General features: G+C 38.8%; 2 protein-coding genes across 2 annotated transcripts in view; both read right to left on the bottom strand.

The window, feature by feature from the left end:
* col28a2a (collagen, type XXVIII, alpha 2a) overlaps window positions 1-17,468 on the bottom strand; it is a 25,261-nt gene extending 7,793 nt beyond the window's left edge. Inside the window, exons 1-15 of the mRNA XM_049595019.1 lie at window positions 17,420-17,468; window positions 13,096-13,242; window positions 12,241-12,815; window positions 10,031-10,051; window positions 9,859-9,918; window positions 8,648-8,701; window positions 6,807-6,851; window positions 6,686-6,712; window positions 6,554-6,598; window positions 6,387-6,431; window positions 5,979-6,032; window positions 4,695-4,763; window positions 4,523-4,591; window positions 4,292-4,360; window positions 1,493-1,561 (exon numbers count right to left, since the gene is read on the bottom strand). Coding sequence (XP_049450976.1) covers window positions 1,493-1,561; window positions 4,292-4,360; window positions 4,523-4,591; window positions 4,695-4,763; window positions 5,979-6,032; window positions 6,387-6,431; window positions 6,554-6,598; window positions 6,686-6,712; window positions 6,807-6,851; window positions 8,648-8,701; window positions 9,859-9,918; window positions 10,031-10,051; window positions 12,241-12,815; window positions 13,096-13,242; window positions 17,420-17,453 — 1,383 coding nt within the window. The 5' untranslated portion in view covers window positions 17,454-17,468. The remainder of the gene's footprint in view (window positions 1-1,492; window positions 1,562-4,291; window positions 4,361-4,522; window positions 4,592-4,694; window positions 4,764-5,978; window positions 6,033-6,386; window positions 6,432-6,553; window positions 6,599-6,685; window positions 6,713-6,806; window positions 6,852-8,647; window positions 8,702-9,858; window positions 9,919-10,030; window positions 10,052-12,240; window positions 12,816-13,095; window positions 13,243-17,419) is intronic.
* zgc:172182 (coiled-coil domain-containing protein 89) lies at window positions 17,188-22,044 on the bottom strand. Its single transcript, XM_049594138.1, has 8 exons — window positions 21,693-22,044; window positions 19,700-20,172; window positions 19,343-19,473; window positions 19,123-19,259; window positions 18,949-19,025; window positions 18,752-18,851; window positions 18,560-18,659; window positions 17,188-17,506 (listed from the first exon to the last, which is right to left on the bottom strand). The coding sequence occupies exons 1-7, from the start codon at window positions 21,750-21,752 to the stop codon at window positions 18,573-18,575; spliced, it is 1,065 nt and encodes a 354-aa protein (XP_049450095.1). The 5' UTR covers window positions 21,753-22,044; the 3' UTR covers window positions 17,188-17,506; window positions 18,560-18,572.

Below are 22,044 nucleotides of genomic sequence, written 5' to 3'. Positions count from 1 at the left end.
CCCCAACATATTGCAGACCTCCACCAAAGTCTAATAATTTTCCTGTTACAAACTGTACAGAACAACAATGCCAACCCAGTTACCAGAGGAGAATGCTGGTATTGTACGTTTCTGCAAAAGCAAGGTTAAGTTACATTTGTACGTTTCATACCTATCGTATCAGCATTTCTAAACCGATGAGTTCTGATTACATGTATACAAGCTGACTTTGCAGATGCAAAGATTCCACTATTTATTCTGGTAATTAGATTGACAATACACATGAAAATAAATGTTGATGTCATGAGTTAGCCTTCCTCTAAATACATTTTCAAATTCTCTGCTCATTATTCATGCCTGTCACTAGTAACATCTCCTTTGCACATCTGCCAATGATCTCCATGTTTTTTTTGCCACCTTCACTGGCTAACCTATGGCTGACCTTGTTTATGGAAAAAAAGTGTAAACAGCAAATTATACCAGGACTGTCACATTTGAGGTACTTAATTCTACTGAAATTTATGCATAGAGTATTTGAATTTTGGGCGATACCCAGCATTCTGATAATTCATAAATTATACAAACATGCACATGTGCGATGCACATTCCTGTCAATGGTTTAACACTATTCCACTAATCAACAGGTAGTGCCAACGAGCCAAGAAACGCAAGAATAACTTTAGTTAGGCTGCGGTCAAAAAAGTTAAATCCTGTCTTTTCCTAAACACTTTTCCTTGACCTCAATGAAAAATGTCATGAGGTCAAGGAAAGATGTGAAGGAGAATTCATAAGGGCTTAGGATAAGACAACAGCAAAGATGGTCTGCTAAAAGTACATCTTGGATACTTTGCCCCATGTGTTATTATGTTGTTTCACACATAATAATGTTTACATAAATGTCAACAACTTGGTGAAAAATATTGCTTCATTGACAAGATCAGAAATGACATAAAAAAAAAGGAGTATAGGCTACCAGACACAAAAGTGAAACAAAATGGCTGTCACATTGACAAAGACTGCTGATGCTTACCATCTATTCCACTTATATTTATTAACATGAATCCCAGTTAGTATGACTACGAAAATAATTGTAAATTTATGCAAGATATGCATATTGTTTGTTTTCATGAATGGCCAAATGGTGTGTCTCTTTAAATACTGCTACTGCAAGGAACTGTGGGAAGACATTATCTCCCTTCTTTTCGTAAAGGATGGTCCACTGTATCCTATGCTAAAGGAGGCACTGAAGCACCTTTCCATAGCACTTAGAGAATTCAACCAGCTGTTATCATGGCTGCCATTTAGATACTTGGAGGTCATTTCACATAGTTAGGAATCTTTCTAAGCAAAGAAGACTATTTGACTGCAGCCTCCCTTTAATGCTCCAAAGAGCCATCTTTAAACCTAGAGGACATTTGGTCTCCATTATTGATTTCATTGGATTTCCTTTGCTGTGTAGATGTGTGTGTTTGCAGTATACTTTTTATTGTTAGATGACACATTTAAAACGCACCTTTTCTCCTTTGATTCCTAGACCCTGCTGTCCCCTTGGCCCCCTCGGCCCAGCGAGCCCCCGTTCCCCCTGTGGAACAAAATCAGGTTATCTGTCAGTTACATCACAGTCACTTGCCTCTGGATCACAGCCAAGTCTGCATTGTTCTCAGTAACAAGACTATGGAGGAAGAGCATGTTGGCTCCTGTTATCCTCTTGTGATTGATACAAAATGATCCTTTGTACAAAGAATGGAAACTTTTTCCCAGTGGCAGTGAATCATGAAGTGAAACAGTTGCTGAACAGCAGCCTGAGCAACATCGAAGAGTAATGAAATGCACACCTGATACTATATACTTACTTAATGTGAGTGTGTGTATGTGTGTGTGGAGAGGAAAGGGTTGGAGCACCTCTGACAGAAGCACTCTAATCCCTTTTTACAAGAGTTAGAAGTCAGCAGTGAAATAAAATATAACAGCTAGGAGGTCTGGCACAGGCAAAACAGATGTGTTGTTGCTTGAGGACATTTCCATTTTCATGTTCATTTTCTAAGAGCTTTTTTAAACAAATAAAAGTGTACATAAATTTCTTTACAGAGAATGCGCCACATAAATACCCCCCCATCCCCCCCCCCCCCCCCACCCCACCCCCCAATCGTCAACTGAACCTGCACGTTCTGTCTTGTGAGAGTATTGATGTAATTCTTTTTACTCTTAATGGATATCATTCCTTAATCTCACTTCATTGTGGTTAGGGGTTTTCTGTCCTGCAGCACAGTAAGACATGCTGCTGTCAAGTCAATAATAATCTCCCTGCATAATTTATATTTGAAGCCATATACAATTGTACCCAGTCCTGCATGTCTTGGTTGAATCCCAGCTTTCTCCTTTTGAATGGGGTATTTGCAGAGTTTACTGTAAAGCATGTGTCCCATAGGGCAGCATGTAGCAGCATGGGGGTGAGGGGGTACTGTTTTTACAAGCTTAACACATCAACAACAGAGTGAGGAGTACTGCTAGAGTGAACACCTGAGTTGTGAGTCAGTCAGATGGAACAGATGGGGGATCTGGTTTTGACAGATGCAGGCCATGAACTGCAAAACAGTACACATTACGTGCCTTATTTACTAGAATTTATGTTTTGTGGGGCTCTAGTAACTGATCCTTGCGGTGTTCTTACAAGTAGGTTATGAACTTGTTAGTTACTGGTAAATGGTGATAATGTATTTTGCTTTCAAACATGCAAATATGTTCAGAAATTGCATTCTGCTCATCAGTTAAAGAATATCTGCAGGACCTTATTTTATATTGATATCAGATGAGGCATGTTTACAGCACTCAATAGAATTAACCTTTGATTTTGCTGACAGATGAGTAGGGCTTGAAGCCAAAGACAAAATCAAAGGATTGGTTCATTTCCAGCTTGGAAGAGTTGTTGCAAGTCATAACCACTGCTCTCTCCCAATGTTTCCTGTCAGCTATTAATCATAGTGAATATGCCACCCATCATATAATTGATCCATAACATAAGAGACTGTTAGAGTGCAACAAGTTGTGGTTCCTCAGATATTTACTGACTTCTTTAAAGATTATTCCATTATAATGGGCAGAGAGAGAGAGAGAGAGAGAGAGAGAGAGAGAGAGAGAGAGAGAGAGAGTTGGGGGATGACATGCAGCAAAGGGTTGCAAGCCAGAATCAAACCTACGACTGCTGCAGCGAGGCATCGCCTCTGTACATGGGGCGCCGGCACTATCCACTACACTACCGACGCCCCAGTTACTGACTTCTTTAAATCAAATTTCTGCTTAATTCAGGCTTTAAATTCTTTCCCTTCAGTAATGTGTAGGAGATTTATGCAGCTCCACATGTTGAGCAGCTTTATGGGGGTTAAGTGCTTTGCTTGTTTAACAGAGTAATTGATGCAGGGGATAGGGGGTTCTTCGCTCACCTTGGTTTTTCTAATGTAGACTTCAGTGGAAATCTGTGTTCTTTATTTGACTGAAATCTCCATCTTACTAGTGTCCCTGTAGACCACTGTTGACGAGCTCTACTCGATCAACAAATGACTCATTGTTATTTAATTCATCTGTAACTCATGTGTTAATCAAAATATACCATTTGGGATTTTCCTATATAAAACGAGTGTGCTGTGGTGTATTTATCTGCAGAGACTCTGCCTGTTGCCTGTATTTTCTTACTTTCGTCTTATTTTGCTGTGTTTGGGACAATCCCGAAGACAGCGAACAGGTGAGGTTGGTACTTTATAAAAGGCGCAGGCGAAGTGTAACACCAAGCGAGTGAATGTGGGGTTGGCTTTCACTTTCACTGGTGGTACTGTCTACAAATATTAACCGACAATTCCTGCATAGTATACCTTTATAGTTCAAGTGTGTAGGATTTAGGGGCATCTATTGACAAATATGGAATATAATATTCATAGCCTGGTTTTTATTAGTTTGTAATCACCTATAAATAAGAACTGTTTTGTTTTCGTTACCTTAGAATGAGCTGTTTTGATCTATATACAAGCAGGCCTCTCCTATCCTCCTCTCTCCTGCCGTGTTGTTCTACAGTAGCCCAGAACCTGACCAGAAGTTTCAGTTATGCAACCTCACCACTAGATGCCACTAAATCCCACACACCAGATGTGTCAGGTGTCGACTTTGTCATTTTTTGTTTTTGTTTTGGAAGAACATCTTGTGTCTCTCTCGTCTAGCCTATGGAGAACTTTAGCAAACTGTTGTGGTATGTCCCAGTTTTGATCTAGACAATGTTATCATTGTTTTGATGAGTTCTCTGTTTATAGACTCAAAATAATACCTTTGGTCCAGGAAACCCCTCGCCCTGGGGTCCTTTTTCCCCTGCAACACCTTGTGGTCCTTGAGGTCCCTGTAAACAGAGTGTACAATATGTCACCCAGATTCAGGTCAAAGCACCTATGTGGGCTTTCTTAGATCACAACTGCTTATAAACAACACACATATATAAATCACAGACACAGACACATCAAACACTTCAGGACAGAACAGACTCGATTTCTTCTTAACTTACAGGAAGGCCAGGTTCACCCAAACCATGGGGGCCAGGAGGACCTGGTCGGCCCTGGAATCCGATGTCACCCTGCAGATTTATAAATTAACTTTATTTAATAAGGAAAAACCCAAAGACATGCAATCAGAAAGTATAGGGAGATATTCAGAAGATAAATCATAACACTATTTACTTTTGGTCCAGGAAGTCCAACACCAGTTTCCCCCTGAATTCCTGGAGGGCCAGGTGGGCCACGTTCACCCTGTGATGACAAACATACAGCAATTACATGCAACACTAATGTGAAGTGGCGCTTAAAGCATGCATAATATGACAAAAGGACATGACTTTTCTATCTCTTTAAGCTCTCTATTTTTAAACTTTTGGTGTCTTTCATTTATCAAATAAACACTAAGTTGCACCCCTGAGAAGTATTACCAAACCCAGAACTGAATTTGATTGTACTATATATACAAGCATACACATACACACCTACAAACACATACACACACGCAGATAAGATGCTGGTTTGAAGCTGAAAATAATGCTGTAAATCCTCTTTGTAGTGAATGAGATATTTGATCTCATCCTGCAGGTCAGGACAGATAAGAGCTCCAGCTGTGTCTCACAGTTCAAGAAACCCCAAACAACAGTGTGTCAAATTAACAAAGAACTGCTGGAGGCTTTTTACTACATCAAAGTTGAAATAAATTACAAAAAAATAGCTTGGCCTTAAAGTAACTTTTATTGAAAAACTAAAGGAGAAAATCCAAATAGCCGCAATTTAATAATTCTGCTTGTTTTAACAGAATATGTACATTTTACTACATTTTACTTTAACCTTAGTGATTAACTTTAGAGTGACAGTTTACTTTTTCAATCATGGTCATTTGATTGTGAGGACTGTGGAGTAAGAGGCACACTTAAGTTGCACATTTAAATATGTATTTTGTGTAGCAGTATATACATATAAAATTAATATGTGAAAAAGAAGGTCCTACAGTCTTTTAGGGACATATACACACATTATACTACATAGGGACCCACTAGGAGTCCTGTTTATCTTTGCAAATGCTTCCTACAGTACATGTCCCTACATGGCGAGACACTGAGCATACACCGACTTTCCTTGTATGCTATTAATTGCAGGTCTTGTTTGAGTAGCTGACAATGCTGTAGGCACTTCCTAGTCTGTATTTAGAAACAGGATACAAGGAGAACATTAGATGAACCTGTAGTGAGATTTTTTGCTGATGGCTCATCCCTATGCGGGTGAATAACAGTAATGATGGGGAAGACTTTGACTCATTGTGTTCACACATGTTTATTAGCAGACGAACAGGCCCCATGTGCTGCACAGTAAAGACTGGGGTGGTAAAGCTCCAACCTCTAGTTTAAGCTAATCATAAAGGAAATGTAAAGGTCACAGCAGATGTGCATGATGAGGTAAGTAAAAGTTGCTCTAAAAGGGGCTGACCTGCTTTCCCTGAGGACCCTCTGGGCCAAGGTCTCCATGTGGTCCTGGTATCCCCTGCACAGAAACAACATACAGTACAGTTATTAATAAAGAAACATCCATAAAAATTAAGATATGTCGGTGTGCATGGGTGTTTGACATGATATGGTGATTTCTGCAGCTATTTTCTGTAGTAAAAGAGCATTTCCTTTTAAAATTTTACTTACACATACAGCAGTCCAGTGAGTGCTTTTAACAATACACACCTATGTATTTGTCTAGAATGTCATACCTGACTATCTCTGTCTTAAGTTAAACACATCTCTTCTGTTTCTTGTTTGCTTGTTAAAACAATATCATGTGTTAACTACCAAAGACAAGCTGTAAAAATACATGATTGGCATATTTTACTACTGAAATATTACTGACCTGCAGACCTCTAAGTCCTCTTGTTCCAGCTGGACCCTCAGGACCCTGAAGCACATCAAACAGGTAGGAGAAAGACCATGAGACCAAACACAGCATGTACAGTAAGCAGGAATTTTAAAGTGGAAACATAATATTCAGTATGTGTGGTGTCAACAGTGCTGTTGTACCCTGTCTCCTTTGATTCCTGGAGTGCCACACTCACCCCTCTCACCCTGTGTAGAAAAGACAAGTATTGCACAGGCTTGTATTGTTTCCAACAAACTAACAGGTTATCATTGTCATTTGTCTAAATCACATACCTTTTCTCCTTTGTAACCTGGTTTTCCCTGCGAGTAAAATTAATGAGATGTCATGCATAAACAAACCACAGAGACAATAATTAATAGTGCCTTAATTTTGTTCATGAGTGGTGACATTTACCTCAGCACCCTCTCGCCCAGGTAGACCACTTAATCCTGCTTCACCCTGATGTGACAGAAAGATTTATTATATCAATACAAGTTACAACTCCTATAAAGCAAACACCTCAAGACAGAAAAACAGTCTGATATTGCAGGTAAAAACAGGATTAGAAGAGAAACAAAAAGAATGAAAAAAACCCCATCTTCCATTTAACTAAAGTCCTACCTACTGAAACAACAACATTAATGGACTGAAGACACATTTCAAAATGAATGTGTTTAAGTTCTTTAAGCCCCAAAACATAGAAGGAATATGAGTTAAATAATGAGCTGATGTCTAATAACTTAGTTGTTTAAGATTATTCATAATTTAATAATCATATTCTAATTCAACATTAGTCTTTCATGATCAGCCAGTATTATTTACGATATAGAGAAAAAAACAACAAATACAAAAGCACGTGAACATAAACACAAGCAATAAAATAGACAGAATATAAAAAGCCATATAGTAACATTAATAACTATGTAGGCATAAAAACTAAGGTATTGGCCAGAATATAAAAATGCAGATAAAAGGGATGTAAGGGTAAACTATTGTCTAGGTGCAGATACAGGCTGCCAAGGCTGACTGACTAACTTACATATACACTGTGTACAACAGTTAAGGTGTCAAGAAATAAAAGCATGTCAATATAAATATCTGGCACTGACTTGAGGACAGGGGCCAAAAACGTTTGTTAAATTACTATTTGCAGCTCAAGAGCCAGAAATCAGAGCCAGAAGTTTTATCAATCCTACCACCTCTAAAAGAATCTTACAGGGCTTGGTCAATAATAGACATCACAGATTTCAAGGGGAGGTGCATCTACTTATCGTCAGTGTGACAGTGATAAGTGTTTTATAATAATAACGCCCAATGGGAACAAAATGAGAAAAAAAGAGGGCCTAAAATGAAACCTTGTGGTACTCCACTAGAAATGGGTGATGAGGGAAAAAAAACAAAAGCTACTAGTGTTAGCAGAAACTGTGCTGGATAAATACATTTGTAATCAGATAATAATGTCAGTGAGTTTGATTTTAGTACAAATATGAAGATTTCAGACCCTTATTTCTTCAAGAGCACTACAGAGTTTGTTTTTTGCATACATCCTAATACTTACCCGTTGAATAGATAACTCTCTTTTTGGACTAAATTATGTATTCATTGTTAATGATACACTTACCCATACTGTGATTTTTACACTGTGTATTCTGTTTGAACTGTTCTGGTATTGATGCTGCTTTGCAAAACTGGGCTATTTGCACAATTTAATACTGCCCAATACTGTTTATAATGTTACTGTTACCTCTCAGCTACTTTTGCTTGTATTTTTTTCACCTTATTTATCATAGCATCAATATGCAGTTGCAAAATGAATCTCGTACTTGTACAGTGACAGTAATGACAACTTCTTTATCCTCATGACCTCAAAAGTTCCATATGCAGTAAAGCAGGTAATGTTTTATTGTATAGGCTAAATACTGTATGTCTTAATAATAAAATACAAATAATAATAATAATTAATAATTAATAATTATTAATTGAGAATATTACTAAAATTGGCATATCTGTTACAAATCACTAGGATACATATTATAATCATAGATAAGAATTCACAATTGAGCCACTGAGCCAAAGGAGCCATTGTTTACTATTATTATAAACATTTTTTTTTTTTTTTTACATAGTTTTACCAAATACTTAACAATTTACTCCTGACAATGTCTTTCAAAACTCAAACAGAATTTTAAATCGGCTCGGCTGTTTTATAATACTTGAAAGAGCCCCTCCAGCTAAGAAATTCATAGTACACGCACCTTTTGCCCTTTAAGCCCCGGGGCTCCATCTTCTCCAGGGCGACCTTTTTTCCCCTGAGGAATGAAACGAAGTCAGGCTTAAGTTGACTAATTTCTTCCACTGACATTTTGCTCACCTCTTGGTGTGCGCCTTAAAATCACTAAAGATAAACAGGGCTGTGACCCATAACCAGAAATTAAATGTTACCTTGACCAAAGTGAAAGTGTAAGGGTTTGTTTGTTTCAAGGCAGGCATTGTTTGAGAAAGACAGATGGAAAAGTGTAATTGGACTCATGTCTAAATGTGTGTTACAGACATGCGTGTGAAGGCTGTAAGACACTTGAAGCCATAGGTGGGCATGAAGCGTCTTGTCCACAGGGCCAGGGGTCATCGTCACGAGTTGCACCTGGACAGCGTGTGTCAATTGCTACCCACCAGAAATCACTAGTTTGTGGCCATTAAACTAATGAAAGCAATTATGAGATCCTCCTTGTCTGAGTGTAAGAATTTGAAGAATCTCTCAGAGGAGAAAGCACCTGGTTAATGACCATGCAGCTGTCTGTCAGCAGGATGATTATCTGCCAGGTCACTGGAAAGCTTGACATTACCTGAGCTGTAGATTATCTGGGAGGAGAGAGAGGGGCTTGGGAGGAAGGTTGCATTTGATTGAAAATGTGTGTGTAGGAGTCTAGCCTTACTCTGAAATGATGTGTAATATCTGGTGCTCCTTAGTACAGTTCCTCTATCCTTGTGTAACTGACCGTGGCAGGAGGGGTGTGAGATTAATGGTGGCCAGAGGTCCAGTTTTATAGGAAGTGGTGCTCTAAACATGGTGCCTCTGGTTTCCATGGGGACATCTTATGTTACATGAGAAATGCACAATAACTGGCTGAGACTGGGTACAACAAACATAATTCTCTGTGAACAGCAGACCACAGCCTTTGATTATCTTCTCCTGTTGCCATAGGTTTGCTATTAGAATGTGGTACAGGACCACCTGTCAGTTTACTCTCCTTGCGCAAATGTTTGCAAGCAATGCTCAGGAAAAAAGAGCAAGTAATTATCCTGATGGTTCAAAAATGCACAATTATCATTGTTTAAAATATCAGGATCACTTCAGATCTCTCTGCACAAGATTTCAGGAAAATCCCTTCTTCTCACCCATGACACTTCAAAGGAAACTGCACCTTACTTGTGGGAAATTATGAAAAGTTTGAGGCTAAATACTCACCGCAGGCCCGCTTGGTCCCCTCTCTCCTTTCTCACAAGCACATCTCTGAGCCAGAGGGCACTTCAGAAAAAGAGACATGTTTGCTAAGCTGACATGAATCTAATTCTACACCCCCTCACCGAATTACACATTATTGAATGTCAAAAGATTTTCCGATTGTAATGATACTTACTCCTTCATCAGCCAAGCCAGTCTGCAAAGAAAACAAAAGATGGTAAATATCTGATTGAATCTGTATAATACCAATATTGCAGTCCGTAATGAGATTTGTTTAGTTGTTGCTTAGTGACGCAGATTAGTTCTGATAATTTAATGCCCCAAAATACATGTCTGTAAAACTATCTAATAGAAACAAAGGTTAGAGGTGGGACCAAGTCACTGGAGCGCGGTTACATGCACACTAACAAACCGATCATTATCTGATTTCTGGAGTTACCTGATTATTCAAGTGGTCATGTAAACAGCATAATCTGATAGGCTTTATCAGATAAAAGCCATTATCTGATTATGAGAAATCAGATAAACACATCTAACTTTTTCCCCAATAGTCAGATAATTCAGTGCATGTATACCCTTTAATCTGGTTTCTTTTGGGTTTTGCTATTTTAGACTCCCACTCCACTACATTTTAGTGGGAAATATTGTACTTTCTACTCCACTACGTTAATCTGACAGCTTTTATTTCCTTTCAGATAAAGATTTTACATAAAATAATATATTTTTATATTCTCGGTGTTTAAATTGTCACTTTTATTTTACCTTACTTATATGTTAGGTACTTTGTGTGACAAGTTTATATACAATACACTTATATATTGCGCTACTTTTACTACAAATCTACCCAAAGTATGTAAAATTGGCTCCACACTGATAAAGTACACATTAGAATGCTCTCACATGTATTTGTTAATGATAAAAACAAACAGTACTGTAAGAATATAAGCTGTCAGCATGATGAGTGCTTTATTTTGGAAATATATGACTTGCATACTTTTCGAGGTTTTTCAAGGATATGAGTACCTACTGTAACAGGAAGTTTGAGTTTCATGTCATGTACTTGAGGAGAAATCCAACTGAAGGACTGAATCATGTAAACCAGGTTTTTCTGATTATCAGATTATTGAAGTGCATGTAAACGCGTCAAATCGGATTATTACCATTACCTGATTATTCCCAGTTATCTGATTATTGTGCGCATGTAAACGTGCTCAGTGATTTCCAAGTCACAAGTAAGTCTTAAGTCTTTGCACTTAAGTCCTGAATCAAGACAGTCCTGAGTTAAGTCCTAAATCCTAAACTTTGAGTCCTTAACAAGTCACAAGTCCTCTCAGCAAATGTTATGTAATTTTAACAACAGAGTAATACTGTATCTAATCTACAAAGTCAGGAATAAAATAATAAAATAAATAATTAATTAAAAAAAAAGAAATCTGTATTAATTTGCTTAAACAAGTTTTCTCAAAAGCTGGTAGGTATCAAGTATATATAAGTCAAAAGGCTCAAGTCTGTAAAGTTGCAAATCTTATTTGATTTTGTCAATTCATTAATTTTCTGTAACTGCTTATCCTGTTGGGGGTCACAGAGGGGCTAGAGCCTATACCAGCTGATATTGGGTGAGGGTCAGAGTCGACTATTGCAGAGCTGTCACATAGAGACAGAAAACCATTCACACCTACAGCCAATTTAGAGTCACCAGTTAATTTAACTTGAGTGTCTTTGTCTGTGGGAGGAAACCGGAGAACCTGGAGAAAAGCCAAGCTGACATGGGGAGAACATGCAAATTCCACACAGAAGGGCTCCCCCACCCTGAGTTTGAACCCCCCCACCTCAGGAACCCTCTTGCTGTGAGGTGACAATGCTAATCACTGTACCACTGTTTCGCTCTGTCAAGTCGAGTCTAAATTCATCAAATTTGTGATTCGATTTTAACTCAAGTCCATGTCCTGTGACTCGAGTCCTCACCTCTTGTGTAGGCACTTGAATGTGAAAGAAGAAAAACTGATGTAGACACATAAAATTCCTGAATAAACATTCAGAACAACTTCTTCTTAAGCTCTTTGAGATGATGAGTTATAGTGACGGTGTTATGAATCGATGACTAAATTCAAGTCATGTGTTACTGTATATAGAAATTCTGGGAATCCTGGGGGATCATGCAGATGACAGACAGTATTTCTGTAAAGCTGTGTAAAAAGCTTCAAATCCAGAGCTGTCTTAGACATTCTTTCATTTGTTTCTCCAGAGCATTGTCATCATTCCATCTCTACATGAATACCTGAACAAGCCTGTCCATGTGTCAACTGTGAAAAGATCCCTGTTCAAAGCAAATACATCACTTTTCTTCTCAGTGGTGTCTGCTGAAAGATGGGGTGTTATACTCACAATCTCAGTGACGATTTTTTCAACAATGTCTTCATCCTGTAAATTATGGAGGAAGCGGGAGGCCGGGGAGCTGGCGAGTAGGCGGAGCTGGGCTACATTGGCTGGCTCATTGGCCGTCCGAGTGATACCCAAAGAGAAGAATTTGATGCCCTGGTTCTTGGCATCAGCAACAGCAGAGAAAATGTCAGGGTTCCTCGGGTGGGAAATACCATCAGTGAGCAACACGGCTACTTTGATGCTGCCAGGGCTGGATTCCTCCAGGTAGATCCTGGTCATGTTAGTAATGGCATAGGTGGTGTAGGTGCCATGCCCGATGTAGATGATGGGTGATATACGGGTTTTGAAGATCTTTGTGCCTTTCCAGTCTCTGAAGGTTTGCTCTGTGATAACATGACTGCTGTATTGCAACAGAGCTACTCTGAAGCTCAAGCTGCGGCCGGTCTGCAGCCGTGCCCCCTGGAGTCTGTCCACCACATTCATGGTGAACTGTTTTTCCTGCTCATGATTGTCCTTGGCGCTCTCGGAGCTGTCCAGAAGGAAGGAGAGCTCCAAGCTACAGTCCTCATCTAGGATGGCTGTGTGCACACAAAACAGGATGAAGGACTTGCTACTGACAATATAACATGCTTTTAAAGTGTTACGTTTACTGACTGATTTCATTTTGATTTAAGTTGATGCTTTTTTCTTTTACCAATCTGTAAATCTTCACACAATGCTGCAGACTAGTGAGACATGCGCAGTTCATGGATACAATAGCGTGGCAACATGATGCTGAATTTACTGCACCAAATACTGTTTTTAGAATAAGAATAAAGTATTTTCATTCATTTATTTTTCAGTCATTGCTAATCCTACCTTGTCCGTCATGAATATTTGCAGCCTGAAGTTTGACCCTAGATTTCTTGTTACTTTTCCTCTCTTCATATAAGTCTTGGGCCCAGATGCTGGTCAGTGCTGTGACCAGCAGCACCAGTGTAGAGGAGGGGAACATACTTGTCCCAGCTGTGGAGAAAAAAAGCAACAACAAAAATTAAAATCAATTTTACTGTCCACAAAAGTAGTTTCTACATCAAATCAGGGTGCAAAAGTTTTTGCCTCCAAATATTTTATCTGCTAAGTTTCAAAACATTTGTTGTAAAAGTGGAGTATATCTTTAAAACAACTGAACAATTGTCTTCACATCAACTCACAGTCTAACCTCCTTTAGATATGCAGCAATTTCTAATATTTCAAAAGCAGCCCAAAATGCAGACTTGAAAAAGGTAGCAGGACCAGCAGAGGACCGGATTGCACAGTGAGCTCCAGTTAGCTCATTGATTAAACAGCAGAAGCAGCAGCAGCAGCAGCAGCAGTGTCAGTCATTCTGTAGAGCAGAGAGTGAGAGACCTCGAAACAGGAACTCCTCCTTTATAAGGAGGCACCCACAGACCAGATCCCACTGAGCCATGCCAAGACTCCCGCTCTGCCCTCAGGGCAGGGGAACCGGGGTGTGTTTCCAACAGTTGTTGTGTATCAAGTAAAGAGGATTGTAGATATAAAAGTTTATTAGTGGAAACTCATTCTTAAACATCATAGACTTATAGTTATCATATTGTGTTTTGCTTGTTTTTATTGATGAGTTATATGTTATAAATACAATCTGATAATAGAATCAACAGTATTTTTTTAAATCTCACTCATTTTACATCTGCAATTGCAACAATAAAATGGAATGACAGCCATTTTTAAGAGGTAATATAAAAAGTGGCACTGATGCCAGCATAAATTCCACAGGTATAGGGGCGTTTTAAAGTTCAGAGGCCCTAATGGAAAAGGCCTGGTCACCTTTGGTCTCCACCCGAACTTTAAATGACCGTGCCTGAGGACAAAAGGATTAAGGGTCAGGGATTTTCTCATGCAATATTTCTTAATAACTGGAAGCCGTAGGTGGTACTTCACCTTCCGCACCCTAAAAATGACCATTCACTAATGGAGGTGACCTTTTAGTGTACTCCTCCTGGTGTAGTGATGCCGCTGGTCCTGTGCGGACTGGCCGAGCATTCATGGCTGCCTGCTGTGCTTGAGGTGAAGAAGCTTTGTATTGCAAAGCTCCAGGCAAGAAGTAATTAGAGTGAGAGAGACTCTCTGACACAAAGGAATGTTACACTGAATGATGGCTTGGCAAAATCCACACTGTCACTGTGCTCTGTGATGAATGACATCCATTCATGGTGTTCCCATATGCTGCAGCGACACCTGTAAGTTGCGGAAATTACTGTAAAGTGTGGTTGTCTTAAATGTGCATCCATCACTGAGTGAATGCTTTTGTTTATGTTCCCCATTATGATACGGGTCATTGTAGAAGCTTAGAGATGTGTGCAAACTGAACACCTCAAACCTGTGATAAAACATCCCTGTACTGAAGAGACAATTACTGTGACAATATTTCACATTCACAGTGAAGTGGGGAAATATATATATATATACACTCATATGTAAAGAGGATTGTGAATGGTAAACATGGATTAAAGTAGTTTAGTTTAAAGAAACATGAAATAATTTTTTAAAACAAAATGGTGATTGTTATACAGAATAAAGTTCTTTGTTTGTTCAATGAATGTTGTGATTGCATCAAAATGACAGCAAATAAGCGGTGTCATTTTAATTATATTACTCAGAGTCTGTCAATAGGTTTGCTCAGTAGTAACCGGTAAATAGTTAGGATATCTTTAATTTTACTGTGTCTTCTTAACATAAAACATTGTGGGCCAGGGTTGTGAACTAAAGATCAGTGTATCCCGGAGGGTTATAGCTCTGTGTTGGAGAAGTATGGATACACCTTCATTACAAATGAGGGTTTGAGAACTAGCAGACTGTATTGGCTTGGAAAGGCTAACATACATTGCTAAAGGCAAGCAAAAGGACATTTTTCATCTCTGGGGACCATATTTGAACATTATGGAGGAGAAGCAGGAAACTTAAACTTTACCTGAATGGAAACAAGAACCAAGAATGTGAAAGCTGTATTTATTTGCTTCGACATGGATGTGTACTTATTGGTACAGCTCTACAATTGTATATTTTAATTCAAACTGATGCAAAGTGAATGTGAATGTGTGGGTATGAATGAGTCAGTCTGTGTCTATTGTTTTATTGTGTATGTAAATAAAAAATACTAATAAAAACATTGAAAAAAACTGACCGGCCAAGTGGAAATGAAATATCCATGACCTTGTGCTGAATGACATGGTTAACAAGCTCTAATGATATGCTTTAAAGATAACCTACTTTTTAGTTTCTTGAATGTTTTAGCAATGTGCTGTTTTCCATCATTACAACCTTCACATGAAGTCTGATCATAAAACTATGTTAATTATACATTGTGAGCAGTTTTGTGACGATATTGCATGAGAGAGGGGTTAAAGGAACACAGCAACTGCACGCTCTGGCCCTCTGTAACAGAGGAGCTGAATATACAGGTTATGAAATCCACTGTATTTTACGTTCATTACTTACTCATTATTTTATTTTGAGTGACTGGGGGGTTTTGCTTACCACATTCATGGTCATGTAAATCTTTCATGAAATAAACACTGCTGCAGTATCAAAATGCAGCATTAGGGCAGCGGAGGAAATCCTACTAGACGGCTGTGTGCTGCCCTCTTTCGGTGAACAAGAGGACAACAACACGGCGGACCACGCATGTTCACGCTTTGCATGGGTTTAGCAGTTCAAGATTGCTCAGGCTATAGCTGTGTACATCCATCTTCAGCCATTTAAACTTAGTAGCGTGCTGCAGGACGGCGCTGCAGACTTCTACGCCTGTGATCGACCTTCAGTAGGAGACATGCGGAATACTGATTACACCTTTCAAACATGGACCGACTGTCAGCGTTGTGTGTCCTTTGGCTTGACTTTTAACACATGCTCAGTGGGTCAGGCCTCAAATTGACCATAAAGTGTCTCTATTCATTTGTAATCAACAGGGATTTATATTCAGTGGAAGCAGCTATAAGACAGAAGTAGTTATTTGGTCATATTGCTACTGAAAGTAGACATTGTAGCTCCTGACCTGGTGCATTGTTTCCAAGCAATGACCATCCAGGGAATTCAGTACAAGTTACTGCCTGCTTTAAGTTTTCAGCCTGTCCTGCAAGTTTCAGTGGCAACATCACATAGGCAGTAGTAGTATTATCCTGAAGCACCAAAATGTGTAGATATATTTAATGATTTTTTTTTATTTGTGTTGTTGATTTGATGTATCATATTCATACTAGTGTTTGGTCTCAGTGAGGTGTTTTGATTTTTTCAGTTGGAGTTGCTGCTGTCATATGTTAAGACACTTTTAACATGTTGCCATTATTGGTCCTTTTTCTGTCATTGTCCTTATGCTGCCCCAGCTGCTCAGGCAGCACTGGCCAGCAACTGGTTAGTGGCTGTGGTTAGTGCTGTGGTGGATGTCCAGTTTGATCAAGGCCTGCCTCCTATTCTCAACGTGCTGGCCAGTAAAGCAGGCTGCTGCTGGAGGTGGGTGGGTTCCTGGGGTCAGGATTACTCACTGGGCTCAGTTTAGTTTTTTTAGTGTTTTCAAGGAGCAAAAGCAAAACTAGTACCCAATAGAATAACAATTACTAAAAATGAACTAAAATGGTGAAAAAAGTAGGCCGCACCTGATAATCAGTGTTATATTGTATAAGATGACGAGAAACTGTAGCAGGTGTGGTACTTCACGCTCTCAATTATTTTTGTCTGCGCTCACATTTTCATACATAATCATGATGATTGATTGTTGTGCGTGCCGAATACCTTCTGGCTTGTTTGGCGACGCTGGTGTTGGCAGGAAAGTGTTGGTTATGGAGCTGATCAACAATGTGGCCAAGGCTCAAGGTGGTTATTCTGTATTTGCTGGAGCGGTAGAGCGTACCTGTGAGGGAAATTACTTGTACCATGAAATGATGGAGTCTGGTGTCATCACATGAATGACATCACCTCAAAGGTGTGAGTTGCATTTATTTATTAAGACAATTTAGTGTTTTTGACTCCGGTACTTCACCACAGCATGTAACATCGTTTTGATGAATTCACATTGAACTACTCAGTGTGAACTTATGCTAAACTCCCCTGGTGACTCCAGTCTTCATCTTGTCAGGTGGTGCTGGTGTACAGTCAAATGAATGTGCCTATAGGTTGCCAGAGTTGCTCTCATTGGTCTTCTTATTGCTGAATACTTCCATGATCAGGAGGCACAGGATGTACTTTTCTTTCAACATCCCATGGGTCACCCAGGCTGGATCAGAGGTACACAATCCCAAACAGACTTTCATTAATAATTATTTGTAGATGTCATCAACAAAATAACACTTGTCATGTAAACACATCTTGCGTCTGAATATTTGTGTCATTGTCCTTTAGATGTCTGCCCTGTTGGGTTGTATCCCCTCTGCTGTGGGTTACCAACCCGGCTTGGCTGCTGACATGGGGACAGCGCAGGAGAGAATTACTACCACCAAGTGAGACGGCACAGGATGCTAATCACACATCAGCACCTGATTATTCATACTCACTTTGCTCATTTTGTTACAGGCTATTTAAGTACCTATGATGCCTTAACTGACCCTGCTCCTGCCACAACTTTTACTCAGTTAGATGCAACAACTGTGCTGTCCTATGCTATTGCTGAGCTTGGTATTTATCCTACTGTGGACCCTCTGGATTCTACCTCCTGCATCATGGACCCCAACATTATTGGGTCTGAACACTACGATGTTGCTTGTGACATGCAGAAGATTCTCCAGGCAAACTTGTGCTTTTTTAGGACTGCAGATCATAGCAGGACATCATTTCTATCCTGGGAATAGATAAGCCGACTGTAGTATGCGCTTGTAAGATCCAGTGTTTCTTGTCACAGCCCGTCCAGGTAGCAGAAGTCTTTACTGGTCTCATGGGAAAGCTTTTGCCTCTTAAGGAAACAATCAAAGGATTCAAGAGCATTCTAGGAGGGATAAATGGGATTTAATGTAATGTATGTTTGATGGTTAGGGTTATGGTTATTCTTTTCTCTCTTCCAGGTGAATATGATGCCCTGCCTGAGCAAGCTTTCTACATGGTGGGCCCCATTGAAGAAGTAATCCAAAAGGCTCAGAAACTGGCAGAGGAGCATTCTTAAGGTTTTTATGAGATTAACATGTGTACAGTGTAATTTCTGTTTAAGGAACTTCTAACATGTCATGCTAAGTATGTTGTGTTGTAGTTCAATTTGTCTGGGACTGTGAAAATTCATACATTCTTAGTGATATGCTTTGTTTTAATAAAAACATTGGTAAGAGAACATAACACTTACATAATGCTTAAAATTAGCCAATCATGTGTCGAAGCTTCTTATTTAACTCCCTTTCTTGAATAAGGAGGTTGGTGCTGTGTTCTTTGAAGGCTTCGAAATCCTGTAAAATAATGGCAGATATGTTGAGCACGTTCTCTTGCCTATATGGGCCACTGTCAATCACACTTTTCAATATTGCAGTTTTCAACAAACCTTTTTCAGCTTCCCATATTTTGTTGTGGATTCATCAAGAGCAGACTGGAGAGACTTCACCTTGACGTCTGCATTGACAGCTTCTGCTTCCTTTTCAAACCTGAAGTAAGGTCAGCAACAAATATAGTCAGGGACTACACTCGTTATCCTTCAGAATTTTTCTTAAAGTACTATTGTGTTGTTGATGCACAGTTTACCTGTCCTCTGCTTTAGCCCGGGCTTTTTTGTCTTTTTTCCATTTCATCTCCAGTTGCTGGATTTCCTCTTGTTTCTCCTGTATTTAAGAGCAATGTGTGTATACATGAAGTAAATTGGTTCATCTGTGCAGAACATTGAATTCAATGAAGAGAACAAATACCCTTTTCAATCACCTGTATTACTTTCCCTCTTTCCATAGACAGACACAATAATTTGTCCTTCTCCTGCATGAGGCTTGAAATGCTGTCTCGCATGTTGGTTTCCTTCAAAGCATGCTCTTCTTCAGCCCTTTGTAGCTTCAACTTAAGGTCTGATTGTGGAAAGAAAGTCACAAGTTCATACATGCTTGTACTTTGTAAAACTTTAAAGAATCATAACATGTTGATTACCTACCGTTGCACATCTCTGCAGCATCTTTTTGTTGTTGTTGAGCTTCATGCAACTGATTAAGTAGCAATGTGTTCTTGGCTTGATGCTGGGTTGTTTGTTCCAGGAATTTTGACTGGCATCCAGCTAATTTCTCCCTTTAAAGATCAATGTAAAATACAGCAAAGATACTAAGTTGAGAATAAAAGATAAAACCGAAAATACTCACATTATAAAAGCTGAAACCAGAGGATGTTTGACAGTTTTACAGGGTAAATTACTCATAAAAAGAAAACGCTATCAAAATTGCTGTTGATTAATTTTCTCAACCAACAAATCGACCATCCAGCACTATTGATAACTGAGAGTAGTTCTTCCTTTTACCGATATTCCTTTTCCTTGTTTGTGTATTTCTCTGTCAGCTGTTTGATGTCTTGCATCAGTTTTTGAACAAACATTTCTTTATCTTGTAATTTTTGGGAGAAGAGCGTGTCATTTTCTGACTGCAGCTGTTCGTTTTCCAGCTTTAACTGGGCATTCTGATTTTTGTACTCGTCCATGAAAGCAATAATTGCTTGATTGTTGGCAGCTAAATCCATAAATCTCTTCTCCAATAGCTCTGCTTTCTTTCTTTCGTCGTCCAGTTCTTTCTGGCAGTTTGTTACTTGGTCCTCTAGCTCCGTATTGATTTTCTGAAGGGCTTGACTTCGAAGAAGCACCTCATCTGCTCTCTGTTTCAGCATGCAGATCAGATTTGACTGTTCATCTATCCTGGACTGCAGCACCCCTGTCTCTGTTGCACCATCCCCAGAAACGTTTAGAAATTTCTCCAGTGATTTCCAAATACCGTCCACATGCTGGGAATAAAGGAAAAAGCTGTGTTAGAACATTATACACAGGCACTTTTGGCAGCTTGGGGAAGTATTCTTTGTTCGCACAAGGGCCTGACTGATAGTAGGTTCCTAAGGCTGATACTGATTTCAGTATTTAAGATGATATATCAGTAGAGAGAACTGGGATCAAGACATGTACCGAAGGAGACATTTTACACTTGAAAAATAAACTTTAAGTGCTCTCTGGTAGACAAACTATGTAATGATGATGCTGTTTGCCATTTCTTGTTACTTATAAGAAGACATACATTGCCAATACATCTACAATAAACTAATGTTGGCTAATATGTTTGCAAAGTCAATTAACTGATCGGGCTTTAGTTTGGATAGTCAAACTGATAAAACCTCATTGTCATAATTTTCTTCCCATTATTGGTACAATTTCATATATCATTGAATTGGTATTAAGTTAGAGATTCTTTGAGTTGGTGAAACTGGTGCAAATTTGATAACTTTTCTGCTTTCTACAAACTTCAGTAGTTTTATTTTAAACAATACATTTGCTATATTTAACTTTGTATGCTCATAACAAGTTTTGTATTTAAAATAAAGCTTGTCAAATAAAGGTAGTGGAGAAAAAAGCATAATATTTTCCTGTAATGTTCCACAACTTAAGCAAGGCAACTTTAAAAGCTTAATCTCTATGAACCTGACTCTAATCCAAGACTCACTCACCATGGTAACATTTTACACAATTTCATAATTTACATCAGCTATAAAGTACAGTTTGAAACACATAGACACATACACAAGACTTAAAGACATTTTCAGTCATTGTGAAAGCATTTTTCATGTCTTTTCCATTTATTCATACTTAGAAAGAAACATCCTTGGCTAGAAACTCAAATCAAACCTTACCATGTTCCACATCTTTAATACATTATGGGTAGGCTATTATTCAGCTTTTAAAACCAGCGATTCAGTTCAACATATTTTGTAGGCTATATTATAGGTTTTCAATGACATTCATACTAATTACCCTTTTTAAACTATTCTTATTACTACATCTCATTCTTATTAAGCCAACAATTCAGTGTAGTGTAAGCTTCTCAACAAACCTTAAATTATTCCACATTTTTTAAACATCATTGGTGTTATTCAACCCAGCAAATCAGTTTGTGAGCTTTTAAAAGAAAATTAGAATATTTAATATCTTTTTACATGATTGATATGATTCAACTTTTCAGTCATATTCCAACTAATTATGGGCTAACGTTACCCATTCCCACTTCTCAAAATATTCCAGCTACTTCACCTTATTCTCATGCATTAAAGTCAGAAATTCAGTAATGCCTCTCAAAACCTCTTGACATAACCTTTTAGAGTTTCCTTGAATTTACTGTTAGATGGCTTTACATAAAGTTTTAAGTCTATTCAGGAGATGCTAACTAGCACGTTAGCTAACTACTTGGTAGTTTGAGAGTAACCAACGATTGACCCCACAGATTTATTGTTGTCATTACTGGTAACTTCTACATACGTACCTCCGTCGTGTTACCCTCCACCTTCATGAAGTTTTCTGCATTTCTCTGTGGAGTTGCCATGATGAGTACAACTAAAGAAAGTGTGTCTTCCTTTTGTTTTACGTTTGACAGCTAACCTTTTAGTAAGTTTCAGTTACCCGGTTGCTAATGGCAACCATCTCCTGTGATTTAACGGTAACTGTACCAGCGGCAGCTCGGCCACAAGATGGCGGCGTTGGGCTTCTGATCAGCCGTTAGCACTGTGACGGTGAGGACCAGTTTTAAAACCATGGTGGAAGAACCTGTACATTTCTTATGTTGCTTGAATCCTGTTTAACTTTTAGCAATTTTGTAGTCAGCTAACGTTACTTTA

The sequence above is a fragment of the Epinephelus fuscoguttatus genome, linkage group LG13, assembly GCF_011397635.1.
Source record: "Epinephelus fuscoguttatus linkage group LG13, E.fuscoguttatus.final_Chr_v1".
Taxonomy (NCBI): Eukaryota; Metazoa; Chordata; class Actinopteri; order Perciformes; family Serranidae; genus Epinephelus; species Epinephelus fuscoguttatus.
This window is presented reverse-complemented; position numbering and strand designations above follow the sequence as displayed.

Excerpts from the sequence above, each read along its gene's own strand:
- zgc:172182 (XM_049594138.1), bottom strand. The coding sequence starts at position 21,752 with ATGGCAACTCCACAGAGAAATGCAGAAAACTTCATGAAGGTGGAGGGT. Across the intron at positions 20,173-21,692 it reads TGGAGGGTAACACGACGGAG|CATGTGGACGGTATTTGGAA; the intron begins GTACGTATGTAG and ends CTTTATTCCCAG. Across the intron at positions 19,474-19,699 it reads AACAAGGAAAAGGAATATCG|GGAGAAATTAGCTGGATGCC; the intron begins GTAAAAGGAAGA and ends TGATCTTTAAAG.